General features: G+C 47.7%; 1 protein-coding gene across 10 annotated transcripts in view; it reads left to right on the top strand.

Annotated features, from left to right (window-relative positions):
- Positions 1–11,725: 11,725 nt before the first annotated feature.
- CFAP65 (cilia and flagella associated protein 65) overlaps positions 11,726–17,035 on the top strand; it is a 39,990-nt gene continuing 34,680 nt past the window's right edge. For 2 of the 10 annotated variants that reach the window (XM_063645075.1, XM_063645071.1), the window contains exons 1-4: positions 11,839–11,871; positions 12,730–12,775; positions 13,716–14,399; positions 14,717–14,920. In XM_063645075.1, the coding sequence (XP_063501145.1) occupies positions 14,247–14,399; positions 14,717–14,920 (357 nt within the window). In that variant the 5' untranslated portion in view covers positions 11,839–11,871; positions 12,730–12,775; positions 13,716–14,246. Of the gene's footprint in view, positions 11,799–11,830; positions 11,872–12,729; positions 12,838–12,970; positions 14,921–17,035 lie in introns of those variants that run through there. The other 8 variants (XM_063645072.1, XM_055290687.2, XM_063645078.1 and 5 more) reach the window with 8 other exon arrangements.

Below are 17,035 nucleotides of genomic sequence, written 5' to 3'. Positions count from 1 at the left end.
GAACACTGGAAACTGGCAGAGACTACCAATTAGGGTTTCCCCCCACCTTGGGGAGCCAGTTGTTGAAGTGTGCCACTGCCCAGGCTCTGTCCTCTTACACAGATGACTGTGTTGAAAGTGGTGGGGATGACTGTTCAGACTCTTAGTTTACCCTCTCCTCACATCCACTGAAGAAAATGCCAGAGAAAACCATTATTCTGGGGTCTGTGTTATCTGGAGAAATAGGGCCCCACTGGCTGTACTGATAACTGCTATCATTTAATGATGACTAACCATTGCTAGGCATTATTCTAGATCTTTACCCTCAGTAGCCCACTTAATGCTCATAATGACCCTATGTGGTGTGCACTTTATTTAATATTACCGCTTTCCAGAAGAGAACACAGAGGCACAGGGAGGTTAAGAAACTTGCCCAAGATTACACAGCAAGTGACAGAAGCAGAATTTGAATCCTTCCAGACTGGCTCTTGGGTCCATTGTTTTTACCCCCAAGCTTTTCCCCTGGGGAACTCAGGTTCTCTCTGAAAGGTCACACTCAGCATTTGAGGTCTGGAAATCTGCTTTGTCAACACATCTAGAGTGGACCCATCCCTCTGTGGCAGACTCTTACTGAGCAGGCTCACAGGGACCAAAATGTTCACGAACTCATTCACAGTGAGAAATATGAGGCCAAGGTCAAGATGCTCTTGTCCATTCATTCACACATTCTCTCCCTGTAGACATTCTACTTGGGAGATCAGATTGCAATGACAAGTTGTTGGTGAGTGTGGATGCATGCAGTAGATGACTCTCCAGCTCATGGGGGAAGGAATCAGGGGGTGCCTCTCCTACTGGGGTTGGGCACATGTGGTCCAGTAGACACAGAGCCACTTGGTGTCCTTAGACCTTTCTGTTCTAGATGGGCCTCCTCAGGGAACAAATTCATTCTTCAGACAAAGATTGCAAAGATTCAGCAAAGAACTTTGTACGAATTCAGGCCCTCAAAAGAAAAAATCTGGGGTGGGAGTGGGACTCTACAGCTTTTCCTGGAATTCTGGGCCCAGATATGAAGAAACAAGGAGACAGCCTGGAGATCATCTTTCATGTCTGCAGTGTGGTGGCCCAAATCTCTCCCATCCTCTGTACAGTGCTGAGACCCAGAGGAGGGTCATTTGCACTGCCCAGACCCAGGCAGTGCAGATCCAATGCCTGCTTCTCCACTTGGGCCCAACCTTAGCCCCCAAGGCTGCTGCATCCACAACTGTGATGTTCGCTCATCGTCAATGCTTATTTTATTTTATTTTATTTATTTTTTGAGACAGGGTCTCATTCTGTCACCCAGGCTGGAGTGCAGTGGCATGATCTCGGCTCACTGCAGCCTCTGCCTTAGGTTCAAGCAATTCTCCTGCCTCAACCTCCCGAGTAGCTGGGATTACAGGCATGCGCCATACCAAACCCAGTTAATTTTTTGTATTTTTAGTAGAGATGGGGTTTTGCCATGTTGGCCAGGCTGGTCTCAAATTCCTAGCCTCAAATGATCTGTCCATCTCAGCCTCCCAAAGCACTGAGATTACAGATGTGAGCCACCGTGGCCAGCCAATATCATAGTCAATGTTAATGGATGCCACTCCATGTCAGGCACTGTGCCCGAGTTGAGGGAAAGAGGCAGTGCCTGCCCTCAGTGAACTCCTAAGTTGGGAGGGAGAAGTGTGGGAGACAGGCATATCCACATGGTGCACTAACTGCTGTGGCTGACATCCTCACAGTGGCTACTGAAGCACCATGGAGTGGCTGGTGACTAGGAAGACTTCCTGAAGGTGAGGATGCTACAACATGGGGCAAGAAGGAGTTTGCCTGTCAGGCATGTGGAGGAGATCCAGGCTAAGGACATAGTTAAGTCAAAGGTTCGCAGGCTTGAGGGCTTAGAGGAACCACCATTAGGCCAGCATGGTAAAGCTATGTGGGTCACGTGGGCTTAGCAAAAGCCAAAGTGGAGAGGTAGGCAGGAGGCAGATGACACAGAGCCTGTGTTGCACGCAATAGGACTCAATCCCCGGGGCCCTCAAACAAGGGAAGCTCATGACTAGGTTGCTTCCAAAAGCTCATCTGGCTACAGTATGGAGGGCAGACCAGAGAGGACAATCATGGAAGCACTACTGGGGAGTTGGTGTCCTAGACTAGAGAAGTGGCTTTAGGGTCATAAGGAAGGTGGTGGATTGTAGATACTTAGGCAATAGAATGGCCAGGATGGAAGCCAGGGTTGGATGAGCCAGGGGGATGAGAAAAGGGCCCAAGTCAACTTCAGGGGTTTTAAGTAGGAAATCCAGATCCCCCACCACCAGCATACTTGGTTTTCTTTGGCCTTAGTGGCTGCACCTGTAAGGGTGATGTCCAGGGCTTTCCTGTATAGATATACTCTCTCCCTGTCATCCAAGGGTCTACTTGGGTTCAAAGGACCCTCAAGGCACCTGTTCTGTCTGGCTGCCTCTCTGCTCTATCTTGGAAATGCATGGGAAAGAAATTCAGAGTAGCCTCTGATATCCCAGTCCAGGCAAAATGCAAGACCTATGCCTAAGTCCACAGGTCCCTGGGAGGACCTGGAGTGTTGGGGTCCAGGAGTCACAATGGGGAAACTTCCTGGCTATGAGGTTTCTGAGCTGCCTGGGCCAGTTACCTTCTATAGAAGCTCACTGCACCCTGGTTCCCCTATCTGGCTGTGCTGGGGCCTCTCCATAAGTACCCTTCCTCAAGCTGGCCTTACAGCCTCCTCTCTTTTGTTTGGAAAGCCCCACTCACCACTGGCATGGCTCTTTGGAAGCCCTGCAGGCCTGCACTCAGCCATCTTCCCTAAGAGACACAGGTCTCAGGGTGAAATGGCTTCTGACAGTGAGTAGTCCTGTGTTGGATAGGGCTGAACCCAATGCACACGTCCTTTAGGCAGCAGAGCCTGCTGCTAGCACCTATGCCACCTGTGTGGGAACTGGAAATAGGAGCCCTCCATTGAAATATTTAGTAAGAAGTGCCCCCTCAGGGATACTCAACTAGAAAAGGCAGCCCTCCTGGTCTGGTGCCAGAAGCAGGAAGTCCATTTAGAAGACTCTAGTGCAGGGTTTATGCTGGGGCTTTCAGAGCATGTCTGGATTTCAGTGCCCCTGCTCCCTCAGCCTAGAGCCCTTGCGCAGTGTACAACTTTTACAACCATCAATTCTGGTCCTGGTGGGCGTGGGCTTCTGCCAGGCTCAGCAGATTCTGCCAGGCTCAGCAGATTCTGCCAGGGATGAAGATTCAGAGAGAAGCTCCATACAGTGTGACACCAGAGGAAATGCAGAGCAATTAGACAGGACTGGGGGCAGGATGCGCAATGCTCAGAGACTTCCTGGGGTTGGTGTTGGTCTGGGTCTTCAGGGTTATGAGTGACTTGGGCAAGGGCAGGTGGGTGGATCACCAGGAGCAGATGTACAGAGGGGAAGATCAGGGCATGCCCAGGGACTGGAAGCCAGTGTAGTTGGGGCTAGAAGTTTGAGGAGGGGAGACTTCAAAATGGGAGGTAGGGGAGGGAAATGCTGTATCCCATGGCAGGAGTGGAGTTGAGGGCCTGGAGGGAAATGCCCCAGCAGGTAGTGCCCCAAAGAGGGCTGGGCTCCAGCAATGGAGGCCTTCTCTGGAGAACACAGACCCAGCTTCCCTCCTGGAGGGGCGCCCCTTCAGGGCAAACCTCCTTGGCAGGGTAGGTGGTGGCAGCTCCCCAGCCTGTGCCCTCTGGCCCCTGGGTGGTTGTGCCTTCTGAGGCTCGGCCCCACCTCCCACACCTCAGCCTGGTTCTCAAAGCCTCTTTGTTTTACGGGGCCAAGTGGTGGCGAGCCCGGATCTGATAAGGCTCAGTTGGGTAGATATAGCCCCGCCCTGAGTGCCTCACTGGCCTGAGTCACACCTGCCGCCTGGCACGCATGCACATCCCATCTACCCCAGCTGGGCCTTCTGCCCAGCTGGGCCAGAGTTTGACCTCTGGGCTGGCCTTCCCTGCAGCCTATTTAAGAGCTCTCTCGTCCGTATGGGGAAGCAGAATAGGGAAATTTTTACCCCCATTTCAGAGATAAATAAAGCAAGGCCCCAAGAGGGAAAATGCCTTGCCCACAGCCATTTCTTCCATAATCACTATGCACCTACTATGGATTAGGTGCGCTACGTGTGGTATTTACATGATCTTTTCTCATCCTAACAGTGTGTGACATGAGGTTGTTCCTAATTCCTACTTTGCAGTTGAAGAAACAGAGGCCCAGAGAGGTGAAGTCATTTTCCTAAAATCAAACATTAGCAGACCAGAACCCGGGTCTCCTGCAGCAGCAAACCAAGGGGATGGGAGGGACATACTCCTCACCTCAGCCTAAAGGGCTGATGAGCCTGGGAGTAACCAGAACCCTGTTAGAGAAGGGAGTCCTGAGGAATAATGTTCTAGGTGCTGTGAGGAGATCCAGGATAGGGTTGGGTGGGGGCGGGGCGGGGAGACAGTCAAAATATGTCCACAAATTCCTTGACACTTCTCCTGTAGAGATACCGGGTCTACCTCAAATCTGGTCTGAGGCTAGGTCAGAAAGGCCATGCAGCTTCTGCCTGGTTCTACACTAAGACTGCCATGCTGGAGAGTGTGTGCACCTAACCTATAGAGAGGTGTTCCAGTCCATGGTCCAGGTGACATCCCAGCTAACAGCCAGAGCCAATTGTCAGCCATGGGAGTGTGCCATATTGGACATTCAGCCCAGATGGGCCTTCAGATGGCTGCAGCCCTGGCCAACCTCTGAATGCAACCACATGAGAGACCCCAAGCTAGAACTACATGGCCAAGCTGCTTCTGAATTCCTGACTCACAAAACCACAAAATAAAATGGCTGTTTGGAACCTTGACGTTTTGGAGTGACTCCTTACACAGTGATAGTAACCAGGACAAAGGGCAAAGAGGGAATGTGGACTAATGAAGGCATCTCCTGAGGCTTTCCAGAGCCTCAAAACACAATTTGGCACAAGGGCTTTTAAAAATGGAGATTGCATGAGCCTGGAGGAGGTATGGCCTAACCCTTTGTCATCTGAAGGGGCAGCACAAGAAAACTCTGAAATGGAATAAACTTGGGGCAGATGGAGATGGTGATAAAGGGGAGGATTGGATGAGCACATTCAGTTGATTGAAAAAATTGACTGTACGTCTGCCCTTCTGGCAGGACCTCCGCAGAAACGAGGAGCTTTGCAGTGATTCTAGAAGGAAGGAAGCTCATGGATACAAGCTTGTGATTAGCAAGAAGTTATACATGGCTGATTGGAGAGAAATGTGATTAGATATTTTTAAAACCCAAACGTCAAATGTTGAAGAAAGTGCTCAAGGGTTGCAGCCAGAGCTGGAAATGGGGTTGGACATGCCTGTAGACCGTTGCTGGCCACATTTGCTCAGAATGTCCCTGCAAGCAGAAAACGCAGGACCTCAGCAAGAAGGTTCAGAAAGTACCCTGTTCCCCTAACAAACTCCAGGTGCATCTGCATCCAGCTTCTGCACACACCTCTGAATGGCCAACTTGGAAAAACTCAGAGGAAAGGAACCAGGTAGATGATAGGGAGTGGGTGTGGCTTGGGAGAGTGACTGGGAGTGTAGGGGCGGAAAGGATAGTGTGAGGACAGGGTTCTTGGTTTCAACCTATTAATCCTAGAGAAGCAAAAGATGGAGATGATTAAAATCTAAAAAGAGAGAGAAATAGCAACTTTACAGTGGAGAATCCCAGCAGATTCCACTTTAGCCAAGTTATCAAGTTAGCATCACTGATAATACATATCAACACTATGATATAGTGCTCTAAGAAGGGCATATCACCTCTGTGTTATCCTCACTCTAATCATGAGAAATCATGACACAAACCCAGAATGAACCTTTTACAAAATAACTGACAGTATTCTTGAAAAGAGTTAAGTCATGAAAGGCAAGGAAAGACTCAGGATACAGTGAAGGATACTAAGTAGGCATGAAAACTGACTGCCAAGTGGGATCCTCAGTTAGCTACTGGAACAGGAATAGAACACTAATGGACAAACTTGAGAAATCTAAATGCCATACTTTTGTTAATAGCGTTTGTGTATCAACATATCAAGATTAATTTCCTGGTTTTTTTCTATGGTCATGTAAGACGTTAATATAAGGGAAAGGTGGGGGAAGTGTTTATGAAAGCTGTCTGTACTGTTTTTGTGACTCTTTGGTACATCTAAAATTAACTCTGCTGCAGTGGTGGCTCACTCCTGTTATCTCAGTACTTTGATAGGCCGAGACAGGAAGATCACTTGAGCCCAGGAGTTGAAGACCAGCCTGGGCAACATGGCGAAACTCCATCTCCACAACAAAAGTACAAAAAAAAATTAGTCTGGCATGGTGGTGCGCACCTGTAGTCCCAGCTACTGGTGGTGGCAGATTGGGTGGGGGTTGGGAGGTGATGTGGGAGGATCGCTTGAGCCCAGGAGGTCAAGGCTGCAGTGAGCCATGATTGTGCCACTGCACTCCAGCCTGGGAAACAGAAGAAGACCCTATCTTGGTAACAATAATAATAATTTTAAAAAGAAAAATAATAAAATTAACTTGAAATTTTTAAAATGCAAAAATAACTAACAAACACAGAATCTCATGGACCAGTCAAAGGTGGGTTCTCTTGCCATACCTGAGTCCAGGCTGACTTTCGCACTGAGGAAGGCCAGCCATGCTGAGCCAGTGAGATGGCTCTAGTCGGAAGTGGACTGGGAAAAGTTTTGAGGTATTAAGTAAGATGGAAAGTCACAGAATAATAGTGTTTTTCATTTACTCAGAACCTGTAATGGACCAGGCACTGTGCTAAGTTTCTTAACTCTTTTGTCTCCCATAAACCTCATAACCTTTGAGGTAGCAGTTATAGGTTTGCCTGTTTACAGATGAGGAACCTGATTCTCATAGAAATGAAGGAAAAGATTATAGAGTTGATAGCTGATGGTGTTGGGATTAAAATTCCAGTCTGCTTGGCTCCAGAGTCTTTTTCCTAGCCACTCCACTGTACTGTCTCCTCAGGGGTGTTCTTATTCAGTTTGGACCTCGGGATTTCTGCATTAGGGTAAGTGGAGAAAGAGGCGATAGAAGATTGGAGGAAGGAGGAAGGGGGATGGCCCGGCCAGCGGGAGCTGTCCATGGTGCTGAAGAGCCATAGAGTCCATAGTCCATAGAGTCCATAGAGCCAGCTGGAGACTGTGTAGGTGAAGGCAGCAGAGAGAGCTACCACAGAAAAGGAGCAATGCTTAGACTAGAAGAAAACAAGCAGTTAGTTGTGCTCACAATTCCTCCCCCAGTGAGGAGGATCAAGAAGGGGAAAGACTTCCAGTTGAAATAACCGTGTATGCAGTAGCTAATAAGGTAGGGATTTGCCCCTAAGTCTGACTTGCACCCAGTACAGTATGGCTATACTAGTTGTTTATATCCGGAAATACTTCTGTGCCAGTTGGCAGTCAGTCACTTACTGAGCCCTACATTGCCCTGGACGCTCTTCCGGTCCCCTCCCTAAACTACTCATGCTTCCTTATGACCCTGGCACAATGTGGGCTTCCAGGACCCTGGCTCTGGCTCTAAGGCCAGCTGGTGTCCAGCTTACAGGTCCATTCTCATGCTCATAGGTTTACACACCTTCCCAATTGTTAAGTATTTTGATTACACTCCTGTTTGTTCCCATTTTACAGATGAGGAAAGTCAGGTTTAGGGAGGTTTAACCGTTTTCCTGACATTGCTCAGCTATTAAAAACTGGAACCAGGACTTGAACTTGAGTTTTCTGAGATTAGACTTCATGTCATTTTCCTCCATCCCCCTACTATTAGCTTGTATGTCTTTCTACCCTGTGGTGGAGACAATGAATAGAGGGAGAAAGTTATCTATGGGGCCTGGTTTGCATAGGAGAGTTAGAAAATCCTGGCTGGGCACAGTGGCTCACGTCTGTAATCCCAGCACTTTGGGAGGCCGAGGCGGGCGGATCACGAGGTCAGGAGATGGAGACCATCCTGGCTAACATGGTGAAACCCCGTCTCTACTAAAAATACAAAAAAAAAAAAAAAATAGCCGGGCGTGGTGGCAGGCGCCTGTAGTCCCAGCTACTGGGGAGGCTGGGGCAGGAGAATGGCGTGAATCTGGGAAGTGGGGCTTGCAGTGAGCCGAAATTGCGCCACTGCACTCCAGCAGCCTGGGCGACAGAGCGAGACTCCATCTCAAAGAAAAAAAAAAAAAGAAAGAAAAGAAAATCCTATAGGGGTCCCAGGCAGAAAGGAATGCTTTCCTTTAAATTTTCTTGCCATTTGGCAGTCTATCCCCAAACCCTGCCAGTTTTGGGTCCTGGCAGTCCTTTCAGGCTGGAGTTGCAACCAGTCTCTTAACACCCTCCAATACAGTAGCTGCAGGGGACCATGACCCTCTAATGCAGAGAAAGTCCTCTGTCTGCTCCTAGATCCAGCCCTAAACTACCCAGTGGCCCTCTTAGCTACAGCCTTTTCTCACTCTCTATCCCCTACCCCAGACTGGGCTGAGAATATTCACCTCACTCATTTCTGAGGACAGGAGCTTCTGTGGGAGGGCCTACCTTTTCTTTTTCTGTTTTTTTTTAAAGGTATACGTTTACATTTTATTTTATTTTATTTATTTTTTATTATACTTTAAGTACTAGGGTACATGTGCACAACGTGCAAGTTTGTTACATAGGTATACATGTGCCATGTTGGTTTGCTGCACCCATCAACTCATCATTTACATTAGGTGTTTCTCCTAATGCTATCTCTCCTCCAGCCCCCCACCTCCCGACTGGCCCCAGGGTGTGACGTACCCCCCAGCCCACCGTGTCCAGGTGTTCTCATTGTTCAGTTCCCACCTATGAGTGAGAACATGCAGTGTTTGGTTTTCTGTCCTTGTGATAGTTTGCTTATAATGATGGTTTCCAGCTTCATCCATGTCCCTGCGAAGGACATGAACTCATCCTTTTTTGTGGGGAGAGCTGACCTTTTTGCCTCCATCCCTCAAGTACAACTTGAATGCAAACTGATTCCAGAACCAACATTCAAAATGGAGTCAGAATCTCAGGATGGAGAAAGGCAGGAGAGGGCTTTCTAAGTGCTGGATCTGGGTGGACTTGTAACTGGATAGCAAGGCACCCTGGTGTCTCCTTTTGTCTTTTTCCATCCAGAGCAGCAAGGTAGGCTCCTTCTTGGAGAAACAAAGGAGGCAAAAACTTCCCACTTCTCCAGCATGCAGCCGAGAGGCTGGATGCTTATGGGAGGCGCAGGTGCGCAGAAGGCTGAGTGGCTTACCTACAGAGACCTCCGATTTAGTGAATGTTCTCTGTGTGTGTGTGTATGTGTGTGTGTGTGTAAGAGAGAGAGAGGTTTTGTTGATTGCCTACCATGTGTCAAGTACTTTACACATACCTTATCACCCAATTTTCCCACCTGCCTTTTGAGAATTATCCCCAGGTAACAGATGAGGAAACTGAAGCTCAGAGAGGTCATGTGACTTGCCCAAGGTCACACAGGCAGTTAGTAATAGAGTCGGGATTAATCTCAGGTCTGCCTGATTTCCCAGCCCAGGGTCTTCTCTATATGATGGGGGGCATAGGGGTGTGGGAAGTTACCTGGGAAAAAGAAGCTTAGAAAAGGTATTTGTTTGTATGTGTGTCGAAGTTCAAATCACGGAGTGTGCTTTTACCTTTATTATTCCTCACGCCAGCTTCCAGGCCAGGAGGATCTGAGGCCGTCTCCCTTCCATCCTTCCTCCCTTCTCCTACATCCTGATAATCGATTTTCTGTATTGTCACCCAGCCTTGAACCAAACAGAAAACCCTCCCCAATGATTTTTTTTTTTTTTTTTTTTTGAGATAGAGTCTCGCTCTGTCACCCAGGCTGGAGTGCAGTGGTGCAATCTCAGCTTACTGCGACCTCCACCTCCCAGGTTCGAGCAATTATCCTGCCTCAGCCTCTCAAGTAACTGGGATTACAGGCATGAGCCACCATGCCCGACTAATTTTTATGTTTTTAGTAGAGGCAGGGTTTCACCCTGTTGGTCAGGCTGGTCTTGAACTCCTGATCAAACTCCTGATCCACTAGCTTCAGCCTCCCAGAGTGGGCATTACAGGTGTGAGCCACCGCACTTGGCCACTGCCCCCATGATCTATTTTTGGGTCCAGGGAAAATATGATCAACAGGTCCCAGGACCCACTATTCCACTGGTTCTAGGCTCCTGGAAAAGGAGAGTTTCAAAGCAAATCCAGCTTCCTCTTTTCCCTCCTCATGCTCAATCCCTTGTGAAGCCTCTTTCCATGTGTGTGCCTCCCTGGGCAAAGTCCAGCACACAGGTTTCTCCCTGGGAGTCCACTGACGTCAGTTGCAGTCACCAGGCATCAGGGCTTCTAGGAGGCAGCTAGACGCCTACAGAAACAGAGCCTACAGGAGCCCTGCTAAGAGGAGGAACCATTCCCTTTAATTTTTCCAATCCCAGAATCCACCATTGAGCAGGCAGGAGCTCTGGAAGGAGATTCCCCAGTGAAGAGGCACAAGGAAGCCTTTAGCATGAGCTGTTCTTCCTCCTTGGGGTTTTTCCCACTGAGATTCCTGGGGCCAACACCAAACCCTGCCCCCAAAGTCCCTATTTCATTTTCGCCTAAGAATGAACCAGTTCCTTTCCTTGTCCCTAAGGTCCAGCTGAGTCAGGCTGACCATTTCAAAAAGAATTTGGGGAAAAACAAAAAGGAAATAATTATAGAAACTACAAACAGCATAAAAGTCGTCATGTCCAAAGTGCAGGTTTCAGATTCTGAGAATCCCGTTAAAACCAGTGAAAAGCTCACTGAGTTCCACATTCTTTGATTCCCGGAAAACTCCTGATCCTGCTGGCGTAATTTACCAGGCACCTTGCCTGCCCCTTCCCTCCAGCCCTGCCAGTCTCTGGCCATGTGATCTCCCAGGCCATCTCAGGCCACTTTGTCATCTCAGTCCATCTTTCACTTTTAACAAGTCAACTCCAACTCTCCCAAAATGATAGTTTATTTTCTGTGTTTATCCCTAGACTCACTAAGCTCTCTCCCCCTAGTCACATCCCCCCTTCCATCTGAAAGGAAACCGGTTCACTGTCTTGAGGAGCAAAACATCCTTAGTTATCCAAGACTGAACTTTGAGACTTTCAGCTTCACCTACTAAGGTGTCTTCACAAAATAGGACCCTTCCTCCAACACACATACCAAGAAATGAACCAATGGGCTTCCGGAAGTCTACATTATGTATAATAATTCCTTTATAGGTTAACCTTCTGATCCCTTCAAAAGAGTTATTTTTCTTGTTGCTGACCAAGAAGAAATGCTGGGAGAAAAAGCAGAGGACACATTCCTTCTCATCAGCAAAAGGGATCTACTTGCAAAGCAATATTTAAATAAGAAATAACTGCGGGCTGCTTTTAAGTTAACAAATGCAATCACAGAGAATGAGGTTCTGTCTCTATGCGTGTCAGAGTGCCAAGCCCACCGAGTAGCTTCCTGTGAATTTGGTCGTCAACTAAGTCATGATTGCTGGAACGTCACGACAACTAGGAGGCTCTACATTACCATGTCGCGACAGGTAGAAGCCCACAGTTACTACCAGCAGGAAAAGTCAGGGAATCAAAACTGAATATAGGAAATAAAATTGGGCTGCGCATTCGCCTTCTATGAATCTTGACTCACTCGGGCTGCCGTCGTTGCCCTGGGATATCTGACGAGGCCGTTTCCTGCGCGTCCTGTATCTATGGAGACGGCAATATGGAGGCGATGTAAGTTCTGAGCGTTAGTCCCAGGGTCCCAGGGTCCCATTGTCCCAGGGAGCGGCGCGAGTGGCCAGGGAAGGTATCTGTCCCGGGAGACCCTATCCTTCGGAAAATCGTGGCCAGAGGTCCCCTCCATGCCCTTCAGAGAGCCCCATGGGACTGAGTCTTGGGCGAGATCAATCAGATTAAGGATTCCGAAGAGAAAGAAGAAACAGCTCTAAGTGTATTTTGTCCCCCTTTGTTTCATCTATTTCTTTCTCCCTCGACTCTGTACGACGACCTGCCACTTTCTAGTGGTCATCTTGGAGATTTTTAGATCAGCAATTAGGCAAATAAAGGAAGCTCATGATATATATTTTTTAAAGTCCTCGAAATTGGAAACTTCAATTTAAAACAAAACAAATCCTAAACAAAACAAAAAACCTCGCTTGCCCAGTCTCTTCACAACGACTGCAGATGTGTGAGTCTTTTGGAAGAATAGTGCAGGCTAGTGGGAAAGTTATGGTTGTTAATTACTATAACATGGGTTTGTTTAGTGCTTTTTCAAATCCTCTGTTTCATTCGAGCTGCACATCAACTTTGTGAAATCGTCAGGATAACCCACATTTTACAGGCGAGGAGACTGAGGCTCCGGGAGATGGAGAAATTTGCCTATCCCTGTAGAGTCTGAGAAGATGCTGGCACCCAGCATCCCTTGCCCTGGGACCACTTCCCTAGCCCTATGACCTGGGTTGGACCAGCTTTCTACCCCATCATCTCTCATCTCTTCTATGCACTCTCTGGAATAGTTTCATGTGTTGAGTGGAGACTTTTTCAGAGCTCTGAGGCAGGAGCTGTCTGTACAATCCCCTGAGGTCAGAGGCATTAATGAGTCAGGACAGGGCTGCAAGACCATCCCGTGGCAGAAAAGTAATGGACTCTCTCTGTGTCTCCTCAGCTTACATTTCTTTGATTTCATCTGAACGTCCAGTTCACAGTTGGAGGTAAGAGCCTTGCCTGCTTTGTCTGGTGCCTAGCACAGTACCTGGTACATAATAGGCACTCAGTAAGTGCTTTGTGAATGAACGAACGACTGAATCTAGATAGTCCCCTCCAGAGGGTTTAGACATGTTGCCAACTAGGAAAACCAGGGTCAACAGAATCTTCCGCTTTGGAAGGGTGTTGGTGGGTGGTGGGGGAGGGATAAGAGAGTGTCTGATGGAACTGTAGAAATTGCTAAAGGGTGATCATGAAATTGTTTGCTAAATCTGAATACATTAAAATAAGGAACTGAACGACAAACTTTAAAAAGGATCATTTTAGGCCAAATAAATGGACAAGTCACACGTAATCATAAACTGTTGTAAGAATTAAAATACCTGTAAGGGAGAATTGCTTGAGCCCGGGAGGTGCAGGTTGCAGTGAGCCGAGATCTTGCCACTGCACTCCAGCCTGGGCAACAGAGTGAGACTCTGTCTTAAATAAATAAATAAATAAATAAATAAATAAATAAATAAAATCCCTGTAAAGACTTTACAACACTGCTGCCTGGCACTTGGGTTCTCAGTACATGTTAATAGACATTATTATTTTTGAGATTGTTATTTGAAGAAGTGGGGGAGGTGGGGGAGGATACTGAGTAGTCTGAAAAATAAACATTTGTTCAGAAAAGGTATTAAAGTGATGCTGTCCAATGTGGTAGCCAATAGCCATATGTAGCTATTCAGCACTGGAAGTATGGGTAGTCCAAATTGAGATGTGCTGTAAGTGTAAAATGCACACCAGATTTCAAAGTCTTAATACAAAATAAGATAGTAAAGTACCTCAATAATTTCATATCGATTACATATTCAATGTAGTATTTTTGATATGATGGGTTAAATAAAATATATCATTATAATTAATTTTACCTGTGTCTTTTTACTTTTTTAATGTGGCTACTAGAATGTTTTAAAATACACATGTGGATTGCATTATATTTTGGGGGGCAGTGCCATGTTCTATGATTTCATGCATGATGGCTTCGTGTCAAGTGTAAAGGGAAATCAGAGATGAACCATTTGAGGTAAGTCATTATAGGGATCTGCAAACCACTTCCACATGTGCCTGAGTGGGGTTGGCTTAGTCTTGGTGTGTGAGTGTGAAAATTGCTATCCTTTTGTCGAGGTAACAAAGTCACACTTGAGTGTGTGTGCTAAAGGAAGCCAGCTAAAGGAAGAGGGGATTCAAGGTGATGGAGCCAGAGCTAGTCTGAGATACTTTGTGTCCCTTAGATCGAGGTCAAGCATCCTCTTGAGCATTTGGTGAAAACTGTGGCCATTCCTCCTGGAAAACAGACATGTATGCATACATAGCATCTGGCATATACTTTACATATGTGTCACATATATTTGCATATGATTTCACCTACAGTCATCGAGGATCCCTCTGCTCTAGAGATGGATTGACTTACGCTTTGATTGATCTATTTCAGTGATGTTTACCTTAACAGGTTGTAGACTGGTGGAGGAAACCCAGAAGGTAGAGAATCCGTCAGTCTCATTTGCCTCTTCTTTCCCTCTTATTCCTCTTCTCACAAGAGGCAAGAGTGTTCAGAGGAAACAAGCAGAGAGTAAAAGCCAGATAAAGGTAATGCACACACTTCAGTAACACCCACTGGAGCTTTCTGAGCAGTGCCAAGTGTGGCCACAGAGGGGCATAGTGGGGTGGGCCCTGTCCCCAAGTCCGTCTTTGGAGTGCCTTTCCTGATGGTGAGTCCCTAGGCTCCTAGGCAAAGCCCTGGATCTCATGTACAGCCTCATTCCTCATGGTGCCAGCTAGCACCTGTGGCCAGAGCTGGGAAGCAGACCCTCTCCTCCATGACAAAGATGGCCATGAGAGTCTCCTCCTTCAGCCTCTCTTTCTCATGTCACTCCTGTTTCCCCTCCCCTCTGCTCTCTTCCCAGCTCCATACTCAGAGTGCTCCCTTTGGACTGTGTCCCAAGGGCCTGATGCTAACCCAGGCTCCAAGCTCCATTGTGAGGTCCAGGAACAGCCGGGACCACACCATGAACTCTGGTGGATCCTGCCTGAGTGCCAGTACAGTGGCCATGCCTGCCATCAACGACAGCAGTGCAGCCATGAGTGCCTGCAGCACCATCAGTGCCCAGGTAAGGATACAGCCAGAGCAGGCAGAGCAGGGTGTGGCAGGGCCAGGGCGGTGCATGGGTGGCAGGGCAGTGGGGTGGGAATCTGAGAGGCCCTGACTCTTCCCTCTGCATCTTAGCACTAGACCTTGTCTAGACTTTCCTTGTCACCTTTCTTCCATGAGTCACTCAGGAAAGAAAATACTATATTGGCCATTGAACACACTCAGTAAATATTGAAACTGAGAATGTAAGCTCCAAGAGAAAAGGGATTTGTCAGTTCTGTTCACCATTGTATCACCAAGCACACTGCAGTGCTGGGAGCAGTGAGTGCCCGAGAGGCCGTGGGGTAGGAGTGCCAGGGAGGAACGAGTCAGAGGCTGGTTGGATAGCCAGGATTTCTCTTTCCTCAGAAAGTTCTTCCGGCCTTGACTCCTAGGACTTTGTGTTTGACCAATAATGTATGGATACTGTTTACTTTTTGCAGCTCTTTGTAGTTCTCTCTATGTGATGATGCAGCTGTCCAGGGGTGTAACTATGGGTATGGCTTTGTGTATGATGCAGTGTGTGTCTGTGTTGTGTGGTGTACAGTGCCCACCTCCTTAGGTGTGCTGCCCTTGCCTCCCTGTGGACTGAGGGTCATGTTTTAAAAGACATCTCTGTCCTCTGTGCCATTCTGGGCCTGTTTGCCCTTGGATTCACTCACTGCCCTTCCCTGCTCTGCTCTGAGCTAGGAGGAGATTGGAAGATGGGATGAAGGGAGAAGCCAGGGCATTTCTCTTCCTCTCTCTGTTGTTCACAGTGTCTCTGTCAGCAGCTGCATTTCCCCTGTGGCTCCAGTTCCCACCAGACAGGCCTCAAGGCTGTATTGACCCCACCACTTCTAACCTAGGTGTGGTGGCAGCTTCTTGATGTTGCCAACTCCCAGGTTCCTTCACTACTCATGGTTATGCAGTAAATTTCCTTGTTGTTGTTGTTGTTGTTTGTTTGTTTGTTTTTCTTGTTTTGAGACAGAGTCTCGCACTGTCACCAGGGCTGGAGTGCAATGGCACAATCTCAGCTCACTGCAACCTCCGCCTCCCGGGTTTAAGCGATTCTCCTGCCACAGCCTCCCAAGTAGCTGGGAATACAGGCGCCTGCTACCATGCCCGGCTAATTTTTTGTATTTTTAGTAGAGACAGGGGTTTCACCATATTGGCCAGGCTGGTCTCGAACTCCTGACTTTGTGATCCGCCCACCTTGGCCTCCCAAAGTGCTGGGATTACAGGTGTGAGCCACTGCACCTGGCCACAGTAAATTCCCTATTTTAAACATTCAGAGTGGCTTCTGTTTTCCTGCCTGGACACTGACTGATGCACCAAATGATATTACAGTAAATTACCTCCCATCATCTGTGTCACCTTTCTTCCATAGGTGACTCAGGAAAGAAAATAGTATACTGGCCATCAGACACACTCAGTAAATATTGAAACTGAGAATGTAAGCTCCAAGAGAAAAGGGATTTGTCAGTCCTGTTCACCATTGTAGTCCCAGCACCTAGCACAGTGTCTGGTGCGTGATAGGTACTCAAAAAATATTTGTTGAATAGATGACTATATCCTTATATTATTCAACAATATAAAAGCAATACTTGGTCAAAGATAAAATAAAATGCTGGCTGTGCATGATGGCTCACACCTGTAATCCCAGCACTTTGGGAGGCCAAGGTGGGTGGATCACCTGAGGTCAGGAGTTCAAGACCTGCCTGACCAACATGGTGAAACCCCGTCTCTACAAAAATACAAAAATCAGCCGGGCATGGCGGGTGCCTGTAATCCCAGCTACTCAGGAAACTAAGGCGAGAAAATCACTTGAACCTGGGAGGCAGTGAGCCGAGATTGTGCCATTATACTGCAGCCTGGGCGACAGAGCGAGACTCTTACAAAACAAAAAACAAAAAAAAAAGATAAAATGCCAATGAGTTGAGTGCTCGTGGCAATGACCGTGGTAGGAGGAGGCATCCAGTTCATCCTCCCTCCACCTTACCGCCCCAGGGGGGTTTCCACGCCCCCTCCTTCTTCATCTAGAAAGGGGTGATGGATAAGTCTATGGAAAGATTTTCCATTATAGATGGAAACGCTGCACATGGCAGCACTAGCA

Source organism: Symphalangus syndactylus, chromosome 8 (assembly GCF_028878055.3).
Source record: "Symphalangus syndactylus isolate Jambi chromosome 8, NHGRI_mSymSyn1-v2.1_pri, whole genome shotgun sequence".
Taxonomy (NCBI): Eukaryota; Metazoa; Chordata; class Mammalia; order Primates; family Hylobatidae; genus Symphalangus; species Symphalangus syndactylus.
Note: the sequence above shows the minus strand (reverse complement) of the source record. Positions and strands in the feature narration are given on the sequence as shown.